Source organism: Aythya fuligula, chromosome 1 (assembly GCF_009819795.1).
Source record: "Aythya fuligula isolate bAytFul2 chromosome 1, bAytFul2.pri, whole genome shotgun sequence".
Classification (NCBI taxonomy): Eukaryota; Metazoa; Chordata; class Aves; order Anseriformes; family Anatidae; genus Aythya; species Aythya fuligula.
Window position 1 is genome coordinate 84,115,657 of NC_045559.1, and position 16,723 is coordinate 84,132,379.

General features: G+C 39.5%; 1 protein-coding gene across 1 annotated transcript in view; it reads left to right on the plus strand.

Moving 5' to 3' along the window:
* The first annotated feature begins 6,630 nt into the window (after positions 1-6,630).
* Positions 6,631-16,723, plus strand: part of SPAG17 (sperm associated antigen 17) — a 110,807-nt gene continuing 100,714 nt past the window's right edge. Inside the window, exons 1-3 of the mRNA XM_032191733.1 lie at positions 6,631-6,735; positions 14,146-14,286; positions 14,617-14,676. Of these exons, the coding sequence (XP_032047624.1) occupies positions 6,631-6,735; positions 14,146-14,286; positions 14,617-14,676 (306 nt within the window). The remainder of the gene's footprint in view (positions 6,736-14,145; positions 14,287-14,616; positions 14,677-16,723) is intronic.

The following is a 16,723-nucleotide window of genomic DNA, read 5'->3' on the forward strand; positions in this document are numbered from 1 at the left end:
CAGGTTCAGAGCTAGATTCTGATGCCCTCAGGATGCCCATATTATTTGGTTTCCTATAGGATGGCTGGCCAAATTCTAGATTGCCAACTCACTATGTACAGCAGCACCTAGCCTTCCCATAGTCTTTTATTTCAAACAGATTCGTAGAAACAGTGGTCTGGAAGGGACCTTAAAGGTAGTTCCAACACTCCTGCCTTGGGCAGGAATGTCTTTCACTAGAACAGGTTGCCCAAAGCCCCATCCAATCTAGCCTTGAACACTTCCAGGCATTGGGCATTCACAACTCTCTAGGCAACCCATTTCACCACCCCAATAATAAATGATTTCTCCCTAATGTCTAATCTAAATCTACCCTCTTTTGCTTTAAAACCATTATCCCTTGTCCTATCACTACACTCTGTGACAAAGAGTCCCTCCCCAGCATTCCTTCTGGCCACCTTTAAGCACTGGAAGGACACTAGAGGGTCTCCCTGGAGCTGAACGTTCCCAGCTCTCTCATTCTGTCTTTGTAGGAGAGGTGCTCCAAACCACTGATTGTCCTCAGGCCCTCCTCTGAAACCCCTCTAACAGGTCCATGTCTTTCATATTATTTTATTTCATATCAGCCAGGAAATGGTGGTGATCAGTCACTTAAGAATGTGCTAGGGAGGAGGCATGCCAGGGCAGGTGATGAGGAAGACAACCACACCTACATAAATACTTCTGTTGCAGCACTGTGCCAAGATCTCTTGCACTAAGGTGCTCGGCAGATGGGTAACAGATCACACAGACCAGACATATCTAGAACCAAGGATTGGCAGGAGAGAGGTGATGGTGCTTTGAACATCAAAGTGAGGTTCCTGCCTTTGCTGAAAGGTGCTGGGTTTGAGTCTTGGTGGTGCCACAGTCTGCTGACACAGGCAGAGGTCTGGGCTGGAAGCAGGGGGAAATTTCAGGGGATCAGGATACTGCTTGATTTTTGGAGATGCAGAATGAGGAAAACTTGTGAAGCAGAAATGGTGCAGGAAGGAAAAAGAGAAGTACAGGATGCAGTTGTGGTCTGAGGTAAGAAGAATATTGGTACACTTCAGGTTTAAGGAAGAGTAAAGGATTTAGTGGATGATAAATCAAGGCACAATAGTATTTTGGAATACAGTCATAGGACTGGCAAGTTTAATCATTACTGTTCTATAAAGCAGATTTTAGGCACAAGTGTGACACAGAGAGAAAAGTGCCAAAATAGGGCAGGAAATAGATATTATTTTGTGTATTTCTTTCCAAAATCTAATCATTGAACTAGGGGCTTGCATATGCTCAGGGAAAAGGGTTGGAAAGAAAGGAGGGGGAATTAAAACTGAAGGAACAGTTTCAGAATAAATCACACTGCTGTAATTTAATTATTTTACAGTTGGACATTACTCTCAGAAAATTCACAGTTAAAAATCATCCAAATATGAATTCACAGAATTAGGACATCGAAGTCAAAGAATTATGATCCTAGCTATTTAATTACTGCAATTCTAGTTCAGACTGCATAGATTGTTAGAACTAATGTCTTCTCCTTTAAAACAATAAACAAACAAACCCACCATGTCTTTCCACCACTTATTATCAATACTTTCAGCGCAAGCTCTGGCATGGATCTTAGGTCTGTTTACCCTCCATGGTGTTAATGTTTGTTTTCAGTGGATTAGAAACAGTTTTATTTTTGCACCAGTAAGAGTATAATGTTTCAAATTCCATTTATTTAGACTTTGCTTTGTTTGGCTGTTGAGAAAGGTTAGCGGTTTGTGCTCAGCACTACTGTGTAAGATTCCCTTTCTTGACAGTGGTAGGAGTGCTACAGAAGCAGATCAGAATGGAGGACTCTCTAACCTTAGGGAAAATACTGCTTTTATGCCAGAAGGAAGTACGCAATGATAAAGGATTTGAACGTGCAGAAGGATAGGGTTGTAGAGGGTACGGGGACTTTGGCTTTTGCCAAGGGTGGGCAAATGTTTTCCTTGAATTTACTTCTTCAAGGAGAAAAATAAAAACCTCATGATTTGTTTTGGAAGATGCAAGAATAAGGCCTGAGATATCAGAAATTGGACTTTTTTTAGTGACTGGCAACAATGAATTGATTCCAAAATCCAGTTACCGAGAGACAGTGGAACTACAATACCAAATGCAGGGGGAGTCTTTCTTTAAAGAGACTTGCACAGCATCCAGCTGGAATTTGGAAGTCATTTTACTGACAGATGATAATGGATTTCATTTTGAGCTTTGCCAGGAATCCCTATATCATTGGCTACAGAGAGGAAAAAGCATTCTCCTTGCACATGCATACACGTGGGAGAGACTAGGCTATGAAAGCATCTTTTCTGAAATTAAATGCAGGGCCTTGTAAGGTTTGGTTTGTTGGTGGTGTGGTTTTTTTTTTTTTTGGTTTTTCTTTTCAGTAAAACAAAGTTGGTGAAGGCTCTTAAATGTAAGCTTATTTGTATATATAAAGGAAGTTTGATTTGTTCTGCATGTTATATTATTGATAAACAACAGAGGCTACATACATTTGTAACTCAGCTTGACGGAAAATATGAGTGAAGAAAAAACAATGGCTGGCCACCAACACCAAATGCTAGAGCCTGGGGGAGAGGAGAACATAAACAGCTTCCTTTGATTTTGGCCACATTATTAGATGGACAGGCTTAAGCAGCATATTTACAGGTTATGTCTATTGATAAGCACATGCAGTGGCTTTGATTCAGAGCAGAGACCTTGCCACTTGGCCAGTAGATTTGACTCCGGGCTGAATTGTACTGTTTCTACATTTAAGTGCCTCCTTTCTCTCTAACCACTCCTGCATGATCTTACAGTTCAGCATCTTCTAGAACCTCCTACATGCTAGATGATTGTATTATGAAGGCCTGTTACAGTCAGAGGAAGGTTTTATTGTTTATTGTTTATTTTACAGGGTTTATTTTATTGTTTCATCATGGTTAGAACAGATCCATTAAGAAATTAGTGACTTTTGTTGCCAGTGATATTATAAGCCTGCCTTGCCACACTCAGAAGGGGACTGTGCTAATATACTTATGCTCAACTTTTGTTCCTTTCAGGGCACATTGTTAACTAAACTGCACTGATAATTCACTGATGTAGAAATAAGCTTTATAGGTCCTGACGCCAAAACGTATTACTTGGTCTACGTCCACAAGGCCAATGTAGTTCATGTGGGAAGCTTTATGCAAACTGCATAAACAAATTTAGAAACTGAGAAACAAATTGCAAGGAAGCATTTGGTGGCCAGAGCAGCAACTGTAGGCAAAGACCTCCTACATCCAACTTGATATGTGGAATTTCAGGGACGCTGGGGAAACACATGCAATGGCTGCCAAATCTGTGTAACTTGTGAGATGGTTGTGTCCTGGGGGGTTGCAGACTTCAAGAAAAACAGTTCCCAGCCTGGGTGCTACAGCCCTATGAAACTGAAAAGGAAAGTGACATGAGTTTTATGGTCTTCTCCCTCTTCATTTCCAAGGGAAAAAAAAAAAAAAAAAAAAACCCGAAGTATTCTCAAGAAAAAAAAAAATACCTTTCTTCTTTTAGAAATGTAAGGAATATGAAGGAATATGAAGGACTGTTTTCCTTAGCAGTGCTGAAGGCCATGTTAGCTGTTCTAGACAGCCTTCTGGAAAGTTTTCCAAAACGGAAACAGCTTTCTGAAGCTATAATTCAGGAAGCCTCGCTGTTTAAGAAACATTTAAACATTTAAATCCTATGAAAGCAATATAAAGTAATTAAGCGTGTTCTTAACAACCTGAGCAAAGAACACTCTTTGCTGACTTGTCAGCTGAAGGAGAGAAGTTGATGGTTCTTACTGAGAAGATCATTTTTTCAAAATATTTGTCAAGCATTTAAAATAATCACTTAAAAACATACATATATATAAAAAAGAAAAAAAAAAAAAAAAGAAAAAAAAAAAAAATAAAAATGAATGATTAAAATAAATTCCCCTCTCAGCTGGTCAGGCTTTAATTATTTAAGATCCAAAACCTCTACTAGTTCTTTGGTCAATTGTAGTCTTTCAGGAAATATCAAGTAGAGAAGACATGATTTTTACAACTAGTAGTATCTTTTCTCTCTTCACCCTTTACTGGAGAGCAAGTATGAGCAAATGTTCTTTAAATCACACTACAGTAAAAGGCAAATAGTGTTTCTTCCTCCTGAAGGATGTAAGTACTATACCTACCTCTCTTCTATATTACTAGAAGGAAAGATCTCTTCTATATTATTATTAAATACGTGGGCACAGGAATGTTACTGTGTCTAGCTACACTGCAGCATTAACCTGCACATTTTCTTACCCTGTTGTACAAATTGAGAATATAGGGAGTAGTTAACTCCTCTCCCAGGAAAATGCAAGTTGCCTTGTATTTACACACAGCATTATTTAGAATTGCAAGTTTATTTTAAAGTCACAGCTTTGGTTACTCCACTGTCATTTGTTCATGTATTCATATTTTTTTAATAAGACAGAAAATGAAAAAGTGACTTGAAAATTTTAAGGTTGCCACTGAAAATTTCATCATCAATATTCCTGTCATACAAAAAGTCATTACAGATTTGCCCATTAACTCTTGCTCTAATGGCAGAACCAATTTCTCTATGTAGAAATGGCACTTTTACATCTGTGCATTCCTTTTTAGCAAGTATACTAAACCACATAAAGTCACTCTGGATCCTTATTTTGCATATTACTTTCATTCTTGGTTTATAAGTATAGTTGAATTACATTCAGTTTTGCTAATACAAGATTTAAGATTTCAGTAACTTCATCTCAGTTATCAGAAGGAAGCTGGAGATTTTCAGATGGCTTGGCGACAACTGGGCGTTTTGCAGTCTGCATGACTTGGAGGGAACAAAAGCCATAGTTGCCCAATATTTTTGATTTGTTGTTTTTGTCTGTTGGAGGATTTAACCAAGAGGGTTTCAATGATCTGGTTTATAGCTTGGCCTACAAGCATCTTTGGCAGCACAACTGAATGGACAGGGACAAGCAGCCAAACAGGAGACATCTTTAGCTGACTTCATTAGTGGAGAACCTATTTTAGAACAATACACTGGGGCCCTTTGTAACAAGGAATAAATATAATTTCCTTCTCTCCTTTGTTCGGGAGAGTGGTGGAGGTCATTTTAAGCTCCCAGTGATCAGCTGTCCTGCTTCAGCTTGACTCGCTATTTGCTACAGCATCCAACAACAATAAACAGCAAGTTAGTTAGATGTGTTTAGTAAGACGATAGGCAGCAAAACAAAACAATTTCCTTTAACTAACCCTTATTCATCCAAGCAAACACACAATAGATAAAACCAGGCCAGTTCATGATTCTCACAGCTATTGTTCATGTTCTCTGAGCTGTTTGTGACTTTTTTGTCTTTTAGCCTTCCAACAACCCTGAGCTTACAGATCCAGGTGTGGGCACAGCAGGCAGTGCTTTTAAGCAGTCCTCATCTCTCACTGACATCATGGTGGTGCGTATTTCCAGCCGTACCATCAGGAGCTGGGTGCAGAACCCACCAGTCGGTCATCCTGATTCTCACATCCAACCCTGAAAACTGAGCCATAAAAAAGCAGGACAGTTAACAGTAAATGCATTTGGCAACTTTATCTGTGCCTTCTGCCCCATACCTCTGTCCTGTCCTGCTGTATTAACAGCTGTTCCTAGCCTGATCCTCCTTCCCCATACGCTCTCAATACACCTCAGCAGGCACAGTCTGCATATCCAAGACCTTAATGAAGAACAAGGGTATGATGGAAATGTCACAATCCCTGTTTCTGTGAACAATTGCAGTCTGATTTTTTTTTTTTTTTCTTTCCTGGACAACAAAAGAAAACTTCAAAACGAGAAAAATGGACATCAGCCAAGAAATGGGGTGGGGGAAAATGTTTATGGATGTTGGCAAATCTACTGTGCAGCTTTCCCATGTTATAAACTACATCATTGTCTACAAACCCGGGCAAGATACACTTCTGCAAATGAAGGATGATACAAGACTTGTATCTTATGTTCCTTATAAACCTGAATTCCTATTTCTCCACTAAAAGCGTGTAATTAAAGGTGTTTTTATAAAGCACATACATGAGGTCAGTATCCTCCTAGAATAAAATTCAGACTAAAGCAGTAACGGGCTGCACAGCGTGGCTGAAAGACTCCTGCGAAGTTAAAATAAAAGATTTGGAGGCTCCGAGCAGCGCTGGTCGGTACAACCGGGTGGGGGAAGGGCACCATGTGGTTTGGGGTATTTTCACCAAATGTTAAATCACACAGAATATTTCACTCGTCTCCAGTGTGAGATCACGACATGACTCCTCTGTAATGAATTCTTTATCTTGGCAGCCCTCCTGCTTTCTCCCAACCGTGCCTCCCTCTCTCCCCTCCTGCTCCCGGCGCAGGCACATCTGGCAGCGCCGGGGGTGCGATGTGGGGCTGGGGGGCTGCCTCGCCGCCCACACCTGCAGCCTCCAGCACCGCTGCCGTGTCCCCAACCCACCACAGCCCCGTTCCCAACACGGCAACCCCCGAGGCCCCGAGCCGCTGCCCGGCCGCAGGGCGGGCGGGTGCCGGTCGCCAGGGCGACGCGTGAGGCTTGAGCCCGCTGCCGGCACCGCCATGGGCCCCAAGCGGCCCAAGGCCGCCGCTGCCGCCGCCGCCGCCTCCTCGGGGCCGGCGGCGAAGAGCTGGGAGGCAGCGCTGGTGGCCGCCGCCCTGGAGGAGGTGAAGGAGGCACCGAGGGGGACCCGGGGCAGCCCCGGCGGGGCGAGGGGGTGGTTTGGAGGGGCTCTCACCCCACCCCGGTGCCCCCCCCCCCCCCCCCCCCCCCCCCCAGGGAGCAGCCGCTGCCCTCCCCTCGGCGGGGTGGGTGCCAAGTTGGGGCTGGGAGCGAGCTTTTTTTATAAACTGCTGAACAACGGGGTTTGATGGAGGTGCTGACACAGCATTAACTCCAGCGTTGAAAATGCGAGGCTGTAATTTTCCTGCCTCGGTGTGTGCAGCTTTTTTTTTTTTTTTTTTTTTTTTTTTCTCCCCCTTCTTCTTTTTAACAGCGTGTGAGGATCTGAAGGCATATTTGGGTTTCCAGGTTCTGTGTAAGCAATGTAACTCTAATAAATCCTGACTCGGGAGAAAGAATTTGATTTCAAAATAGCGTAGCAGTTTCCCAAACAATAATATTTATCTAGCATGTGTTTACCTAGCACCACTTCTGTAAGTGAGACAAATGACTTCCATGGCTCCCTTGTTTGTTGGGTCCCTGATGTGCCTTACTTGAAAACCAAGGGTATTTTTTCCTGTTCTGTTTTTTGTTTGTTTGTTTGCTTGTTTTTATTGCACTAGTTCTAGTAATTATCAAGATTTCCATATTCAGGAGGCAGTTTTTCAATTGACTGATCAGCTTTCCAAAAATGCCACAGATGTCCAAAAGTCTCTTAAGTACTCCCTTGCATTTATTTTTTTGTTTGGTAGTCACAATATCGCACAAGTTTAGCCGGACAAAATCACAACTTGAAGTAAGTGCTGCTCAGCTAAGGCTGTTGTTTCCCGTTTTTCCCCCAGAACATCCTTTTTCAGTACAATTCAAAAGCGCTCGAGCCCTTTCTTGCTAGCAAATCCCTCCCCTGCCCTAGGAGAACCTCCCTGAAGCATGGGGCTGAGTGCAGGTCCGATCTCCAACACCTACTCAGTGCCTGGCCTTTTTCCTGGGCTTGCTAGCAAGGTGCCAATTAGTGATATTTTGTTTTTATGGTGGTGTTTATGAAGGCTGTGGATGTTGTCCAGTGAACTCGCTGAACAAAATGCTTTGTTTACTCCACTGCTTCTGTATGTAACTTATTACATTTGTTAAATGCAAACCATTATATTGAAGTTTTTTAAAAGGTAAGAAATAAATGCTCGAAATATAGGAAATGCCAGAATTAGGATTATTCAGGACCACACATTGAGGCAGATGGAAAGAAAATGTTGAATATGTTCACTGAATGGGGCAAGAATACTGTAGGAAAAAAAGTTTGTGATCGCCTAATTAAAGATTATCATAATGTCTGTACCCAGCGGGGCTTAATTAAGGTTCTTTGGCTTCTTAATTCTGGTATTGTCCGTCTGTTTTATGTTCCAGTTAAACTAATTCCACTTTCTCTGTCATGCTGCTAGCAGGCAGAGCCTCGGGGTCAGTTTGAGCTCAGGCTTCTGTGATGCTGGGCAACTGCTAAAAATTGTTACTGCAGGAAAATTCGTGTTCAGCTCCAATAGTCTTGGTTAGGGGTATACATGGTGCAAAGCTGTTAAATGCCTGCAGATCTCTGGTTCATCAAGTATGGTCAAACATGGGAATGCTTAATATAAATAAACATGCTGTGTAAAAGCACACCTTTGCAACAGTATGTCTAGGCTGCCAAATTTTTGTTCCTTCCTCTTGAACATGGAGAAAACTGCATTTCTTAAGTACTTAATCTTACAGGGTTTTTTATTAAAGGATAAAAATGATCTTTCAAATCAAACCTCATTATGCAAATAGTCTAACCACATTATCTTCTTCCTCCGCCCTCCTCAGTAAATATATAGCATACATAATTTAAGCTTGAATACATAAACTGAAAGCAGCCTGTAACACAGAGTGTTGAGCTACTTTAATTATACATGTCACCAGCCGCACTGTACAAAATTATTTCTTACATTGTGTGTGATATACCATATGAATCTGAATTTATTTGGGAGATGACAGGAACTCCTATCAATTAAAGACATTTCTCTCCTGGTAAATCATGTTTAATGAATTTTAAAATCTTTTACTTTTATCAGTTTAGATAATATTTTTTCCTATTAGTGGAGTCAAAGGGAATTTACTAGAACTGGTTTTATGTTGTACCAGATAGGCTGAGCAATGAAATTTCCCATTTTAATGTGTGTTTATGACTTACCATATTTTATTAGTCTGATCTATGAAAAGGAGTCATTTTACCAGTGGTGTTAACATTTTATGGAAGGGTATGCTAACTAAAATATGATTTAAATGGTATTTACTAACCAAATAATGGCTTTTACTTAAACACACTGTGAAAACTGGCAAATAGACAACATAAAAACATGTACAGAGGAAATACGGATTTTGGAGAGCCTCACATTATAGTTTATATGCACCTTTTGTGTCTAACATGCTGTGCAGAAGAACATACAGCTGCAAGATGTGTTTTTCTTCATATATTTATAAAGGTATTTTGATTGGGTTCACTGCAAAATTAAATTACAAAATTAAACTAAAATGCTTAGTTTGAACCTTTGTGTGCTTTAAGTCACTAAATATACTTGCTAAGTGAAATTCTGGGCAAATACAGCCCTGACAATTGAAGTAATTGTTATCTATTATATGTCCTTATTAGCAACTGTAATTAAGCATGGCAACTGGAAGCCACATTCTGTTCTGTTTTCCCATATGTGCTGTTTCTGCCACTTTATGTGCATTTTAGGGCTTGAAGTTTGAACTGAAAGCAAACCTTGTATAAAACCATTTAAAATGTTCTGAACTGGATGACTCCGCTTTGATTACTATTCATACTGCTTCCTCTTTGGAGAGGAATTAGATTTTCAGTTGAATTGTGATACTCTGTAACCTGCAGGGATAATGCAGCAAGAGTTCAGGCCCCTAAAACCAGAAGCCAGGAGCAATGTGGTCATGTGTCAGTCAAGAGGTAAAGAAAGTGGACTTGGAGATCTCTTAATGCTGGTGCTCTACCCAGTCACTACATGAGGGCTGCAAAATGGCTGATGAGCAACCTTTTCCAGTAAAGCCTGCTGGACTTGCTGATTTACAAGCTCCCTCATTGTTGAAAGCAAAGAATGCTAGAGGGGATGTTTTCCTAGGTGTTCATAAATCTTTAATAAATCTCACTATTTCGAAGGCTTTACTTAAAAATCAGGAGATTAAAGAACTCTTGCCTTTTGATGCTGAAGTGTTTGGAGTTTGAGTTTTCAAATGTTTCTCTTCAGCCATTACACTTATATTTGAAACTAAGGTGTAAAGAAATGAGCCTACTTCTTGTGGCCCTTGGAAAAAAAATAAAATACCAGAAGAATAAGTGACAATGAAAAATGACAGATACTCAGATTTCCTGGAAATGGGGATGAGGTGACTGTGTGATGCTTTTCCTAGCAAAAGAGATCTAGAAACTAGTACTGCAAACGCAGTCAATATACCTGATTTGTTAAAATGTCTTCTCTAGAACAGCTGCTCTTCTGTGTCTAGGAAATGAAGCAGAAAGTACAAGACAGATTTAAAAAGGAAAGAAAATTCTGTGAGCTGCGTCTTCTTTCTTCTTTGGCATGGATGGAAGTTAGAGATTTTTTGACATACCTTTATTATTCCAATAGTATCATGACAAATAAGATATGTATAATATGTATACTGATTTTTAACTGTTTGGAAAAAAAAAATCAGGTTACAGAAGAGCACAGTTGAGGCTTGAGGCTCCGAGTAGGTAGTGCTTCTGCTGCTCTCCCAGTGGCAGCCTCCCCAGACTGTTTCCATGCTTTTCCTCTAGTTACTTGCATGGTTTTCTCTGTCCTGTTCTTTAAGCTGGGAACCTCATTTAAGGTAGCCTTAGGGTCACTAATCTATCCCCCTTCAGATCCTTTCTTAGGTCTCACTTCTACAAAAACATTTGAAAGAATTAAACTAAGTAGAGGAACAGTTGTATATTGAGGGAGAAAATGTTTTTAAAGTAACCATATACATTTTACTACTTTTCCTTCTCATTTTTATGTTGTGATTTTAGGTGGTGAGCTGTTGAAGCAGGGTCTGTTTCTTCTCTATCCTTTCAGTGCCTTGTACATTAAGGATACTGTTACACTATTGATAACATAAGGATGATGTTGCAAAAATAATAGATTTTAATGTCAGAAAAAAAAAGCAGTCACTTAAACACCTTAAACTATATACTAATGCTGCATGTTCTCTGTCCTCATTGAGTCCAGTTACTGATCTGAATGTTCAGCTTTTCTGAAAAATGAGCTTCAAAAACAGTCAGTGAAGGAATGGATGACATGCTGTTAGGGACTGGGAATTCTAGATCATTATTCCCTGCAAAAGTGTGTGTAGCTATTTCTGGCATTTATCTAGCTCCAATTTCCAGGTATTGTACCTCTTGCATAAAAGGCATATATATTTGATTCATAGAGGGATAGGATAATATTGCTTAATGCTGTTTAAAGTTTTACACAAAAGACCTTGTATCGTGTTGCATATACTTCTTCAGAATTGTTAGGTGGATTTTCACTACCAGTTGTCTTTTAGATGTTGATTAGGTATTAGCCAGCATTTGGCCAATGCTATAAGTACTCTCATAGCTGTTGTGTGGAGAAGTTCTAGCAGGTTGTCTATTTGAAGCAGAGAATTAGCAGAAGGAAAAAGAGGTGCCATGCTGGTGTCAAGGGCATATCTTTTGCTGAATCCCAAGAACGTTAGTTGGATAGATCCTAAGTGTTTTGAAAAATCAATTTTTCACAAGCAGGATTTACCCTGATGTTTTGCTTTGTTGTTACGGGGTGCTGTGAAGGTGGCCACCACAGTGGAAACCTGGAAAATTCACTCCATTGCTTCTGGTGCCTTCCCTGGGAATGCAGCAGTGTTGCAAAAGAGAAAGTCTCATTACTCAGACAGAACTCTGAAAGTGCCTGGGAAGATATTACAGGTGCTAGGAATTTAACAAGGAATATAAGGGTTGAGAAAGGTGGAAATGGGGTCAGATGATGAACCTTAGGAACTAGCTGGACAAAGAACTGAGGAAAAGATGATGCTAGGGTTGCAAGTAAAGGATGTGTGAAGGATTCGGAGAAATTATGGCACTCTGACAAGGAGCAGGGAGTGGAAATGGAAGGAGAAATGAGCTAGCAACCATTGTGAGAAAGGGATGGAGAGGTCAAGAAGAGACAGTTCTCTGAAGAAGACAGGTTTCACAGACATCATTGTTGCAGGAAGTTAACCAGTCCTAAGCAGGTGTAATTTGTGGGCACAGAGACACCAGCATGTTCTAAGGAGGAACTAAAGAAGTCATAAGGTAGAGGTTTTAGGACTCTGATGGAGATTTCTTCACATATCGAAAGAACTGGAGGAAGTTGTAGGAACAGGCTCTGTTGCTGCTGTACCATGCCTCACCACAAATCTAAACCCTAATTCCTGAGTATGGTGCACTTTCTGTGCTGTCACTGTGTGTCTGTGACACTTGCAGGGCCCCATGCTTCTCTTCTGGTGGCTCACACTGAAGAGGACATTCTGGTGATACCACTTGCTCCATTAATTCACTCAGCATATGGATGTAGCTTTTCTCACGAGCTATGGGAACACCAGGATGCCACCACATGGGGGCCTTTTGATCTCGACGTTTTGCAATTCCGAAAGCCTAAAAATTAGTACATTTGCACACAAGTACGGACATCCACATGCATTGTTCAAAGAATAGTAAGTTTTGAGTCAAACTCTTGGCAGCTATACGATGACAACTTTAACTTGAATTCAGATTAACTGCAGCTCCTGTACACATGTTTTGATGGTGAAATACCAAGCTCTTTCAGAATACTTTCCACCAGCAGCTATGTGGTTAAAAAGAGGGGCACTTTTGTATAATCATGTTATGCCATGTTTAAGCAACGTTATGTTTTGTTACTTGAAGAGTATGATAAAACATTGCAAGCATTTACTAGTTTGAAACTTATATCACGTCACCTGTCACTTTCTCCCATCTAAAGTCATCAGTTAGTCAAATTGCAAACATTTAGGGTAGGATTTTCTTTTTTTCCAGATATGAAAAAGAACAAATGAGGAAGGGTGTTTTACAACAGGACAAAGATAAATATCTCCTCTCACCACTTCCATCTAACTTTTTTTTGAAGGGTCCTTTCCCTCACTTTACCATAAACTCAAGCTGTATTCCTCTTTTCTGCAAGCATGCGCATATACACTGTACATGATATATGCATATGAAATTATTTCCATCAAAGTCCTAAAGCTACCAACCTTTCTTAAATTTGTCTTTAAAATCTTTCCCTGCCATGATGTGTACTGATTGGCATGTGAGTCTGCTTAAGCTGGTCCTGGTTAGTGTGTGACAATGCCCTGGGACCACCTGGGTCTTACTGATTCTCTTTCCATGTTGACCTTTGTTAAGTTTTATTGACATCCTTGCAGTTTACACATGCAAACATTGAACTTAATAAAAAAAATAAAAATGATGCAACCTGAAAAATGGAAAGCACAACCCCTAGAAGTGCTTAAGGTGTCACTGATGCTGATGAAGAAGACTAGAGAGAGATGTAGATGTGCTGGAGACAACAGCTCATTTTCCTAGAGGGATTCTGGCAGGTTAGAGTAAAAGAAGTAGGTGGAGAAGAAGATTAACCAGTTGCTTAAATTACATCATTTTAAAGCTTTTGTGGATGTATATCCATAAGTAACTTGCTACAATCTTCTCTTGCTGTGCGTTTCTTTTATGCTGAAAACAAACTTTTCTTCTTAAAAATGCATGTGTATTTTCCTGCAGATGTTTGCAAGCTGCTAGTGTTTTTTATTTGTTGATATTGTCATGAAATATAACTTGCCACTGATACAATTTTTTTCATGTTTCAGAACACTTACTGAAAGCATGTAAGAATGATAGCATGAGTAAATATAACCTCCTGAAACATAGTACAAACCATGCTACAATTAGAAATTAGAAAATAGTTCTGGGCTGAAAGTTGTTTATTTTTTCTAGAGCAAAGAATGACAACAGTATAAACACATACATTTAAAACTCTATTTCTTTTTTGTTTACCAAAATGTGAAATCTCCAAATAACGTTTTAAAGTGATTTTATCTTTGTGTGATGCTAATGCGGCCTTTGCCTGTGCGGAGGTTTTTGGAGTGTTTCTAGGCATTTGTGTTTTCCACAGCATAATGCTGCCACCTGATGGAAGAAGGAATTGGGACAAAGCTGTACGTGCTTTTTGGGATTGTATCATTTATTTCAGTGTGATTCATATTTTAATGTTGAACATGTCTTAAAGAGAGTAATCATCTCGGCAGGCTTACTCCTTAAAACTGCAGAGAAGCATTTTGTGTGCTTGTGTTCTAATGCATTAAATATTTTATTTTGTAAATAGGATAACTGGAAGCCTAGCATCGCTTTTGTGGTTGGGACCAAAATTGAGGATGAAATCCACACGACTGCCTTGTCTCTTGCTGTGCAGGTGCCACAACGGAAGCTCTTCAGCGTGGTGACACGTGAAGATATCTTCAGACAGGTATTCCAAGACATCAACTTTTAATAACAAACTAAACCCTATTTAAATTCTCTGAGGAAGGTTTAATAATTACACTAATTCATGAGAAAATGGAAGAAGATAAGCTTAGTGCATAAGCTAGTCTGCCCCTTGCAAACAGTGGGGTTTTCTGCAGACTTTTCTTCAAGATGCTGGTCATCAAAGCTCTCTCCCTAAGATACATGGGTACTTTAAGATGATTCCTTACCAATTTAGAGTGTGACTGTAGTGTTTAGTGAAAGAGAATAACGAGTAAAATAATTTGTTTAAATTTAAAATCTACTCACAATATAATACCTTATTTCCTTACAGATCGCAGAATCTGGAAATCAGAAGGGAAAAAAGGTTAAGGATGTGCCTATGTTCTATGAGGTAGGTTGAGACGTATTTCAGAGTCAGAGCTCTTTTACACTGCAGTAATTACAGCTGTGTAATTATGTTATGTATACCAGAGTAAATGCAATTCTACCTGGTAAAAGCACTGACCCATGTAGATACTTAAAATTCTTTCTTCTCCTGATACCAACACAGTTCCATTGGACTACTAATTATGTAAGAATCAAGATGTCTTTCTATGGATCTGAGTTGTATTAAGTTGAGAATATGTTACATGGTCATATTTTGATGGCGTTGTTACAAATTACAGAAATATAATTAGACTCTGCCCTCCCAGATGTTCACAGTAGTTTAGAGACTTGTACCTTCCTTCATTTACAGGCATGCAGTTCCATACATGAAATACCATCTCCATGTGTTAGTATCCATTATAATCTCAAACTGATGTTAAATTCTAACGTGGTTCATCTAGTGGGGTATGTCAGCTGGACTGAGAATCATGCATAGTACAAATAGGACTTCCTTCTCCCTACCTTGTTAATGTTTTACGTACAGCTTGTGAGAGGTTATAAAATTCTGTGATTAATTAGAAGATTGTTTAAAATTTTCTCAGGTAAAGTTTTATGGCCCTACAGACCTGGAAAATAAAGAATTTTGGATCCCTCTAAAAAGATTGTGTTAGCATTTTAGTTCTGAAATGACTAATAAACTTTTAATATGTCTCAGGTTTTGGCGGACTTTATAACAGGTCTTTTTAGTTGCAGTCTGTTTTTCAGTATTGCCAGACTACTATCTGAACAAGTCCCTTTGGAATTATTTACCACTGACATGACTGTGAATTTTACGCAATTAACCCTCTTCATTTAGGACTAGCCTCCCAGGCAAACTCACCCTTATATTACCTGGGATGTAAAACCCCTTCAGTCCTACTGACAGAAAGATTTTGAAGTCTGGTTCTAAGCAGAAGCTTTGCATGATACCTGTATTTAATTACTAAGAGCAATTTTCCTTGTGAAGGGGATACTTATTAAATTCCAGCTGTCAGTGCTGTGTCTCATTAGCTACTTACTTTACTCCTCAAAGACATTTTTTTTCCTCCTCTCCTTTAACAGAGAATATAAAATGCCTGTTCTGACCTTTTGCTTGGACTCAGTTTCCGTTCTGGCTGTAGCAAATTAAAAGATTGATCATGTTGCTACAAGCATTAAGATTCTGCCTCTCTGGGTAGAAACTTGCTCCTGAGTGTTCATTTAAAGTCCACGTGCAGTTTGTGCATTCAAAACTTTCGCTGCAGTAAGGATAAACAAGCACGAGGCTAGCACAGAACATAAAGCTGGGAAATGTTCTTCCAAGAGGAACATTTTTGTCCTTTCTGCATACAGTTCTCTGTTTTGGGACTTGACACACTGGGATTTCCACAAGCGCATATTTGTTTCTAGTGAGACAGTAAATATTAATTATAGAACCTATAATGATCTTTGAACATATGAAGTATACATGTGTATGAATTTGGGACTGATGTCATCGATAGCAATGTGGTAATTAACGGTATTAATGGTAACATTATTACCCATGCTATTGGTCTTGCATGTTGCATTTACTCAAACGTGGGGTATTTTAATAAATTTAAGTGCAGCAGTCTGCGCTGTCCGCTGTAAGTCAGGAAACATTAACAAAGTATATTGCAGGCTAGTTATGTATTATATTAAAGTAATGCCTTTTGTCTATTCTAAATTATTTTCATTCAGGGCTTTTAACGTCTTACTGTGGTCAATTTCACATCACTATTATTGTACAAATAGAAGAGGATAATGGCAGGGTTTATGAACATGTAGTTAAAAGATTTCCATATCTGGGACAATTTGGTGTCTAACTGTTTCTCTGTCTCTTAAGTGACTTGATGAAGAGTAGGAGTCCTGATCTGTAATTTTGTGCTAATTCCAACACTTAATTAAAACATGTTAAGTTTCTCATAAAGATGCCATGAAAATGATTTTTTTTTCTTGTATTTGCAAAGGAAAATGTTAAGTTTCCTGAAAAGCAGCAACAAATTTAATAGTGAATCAGGCTGATTTATCATGTA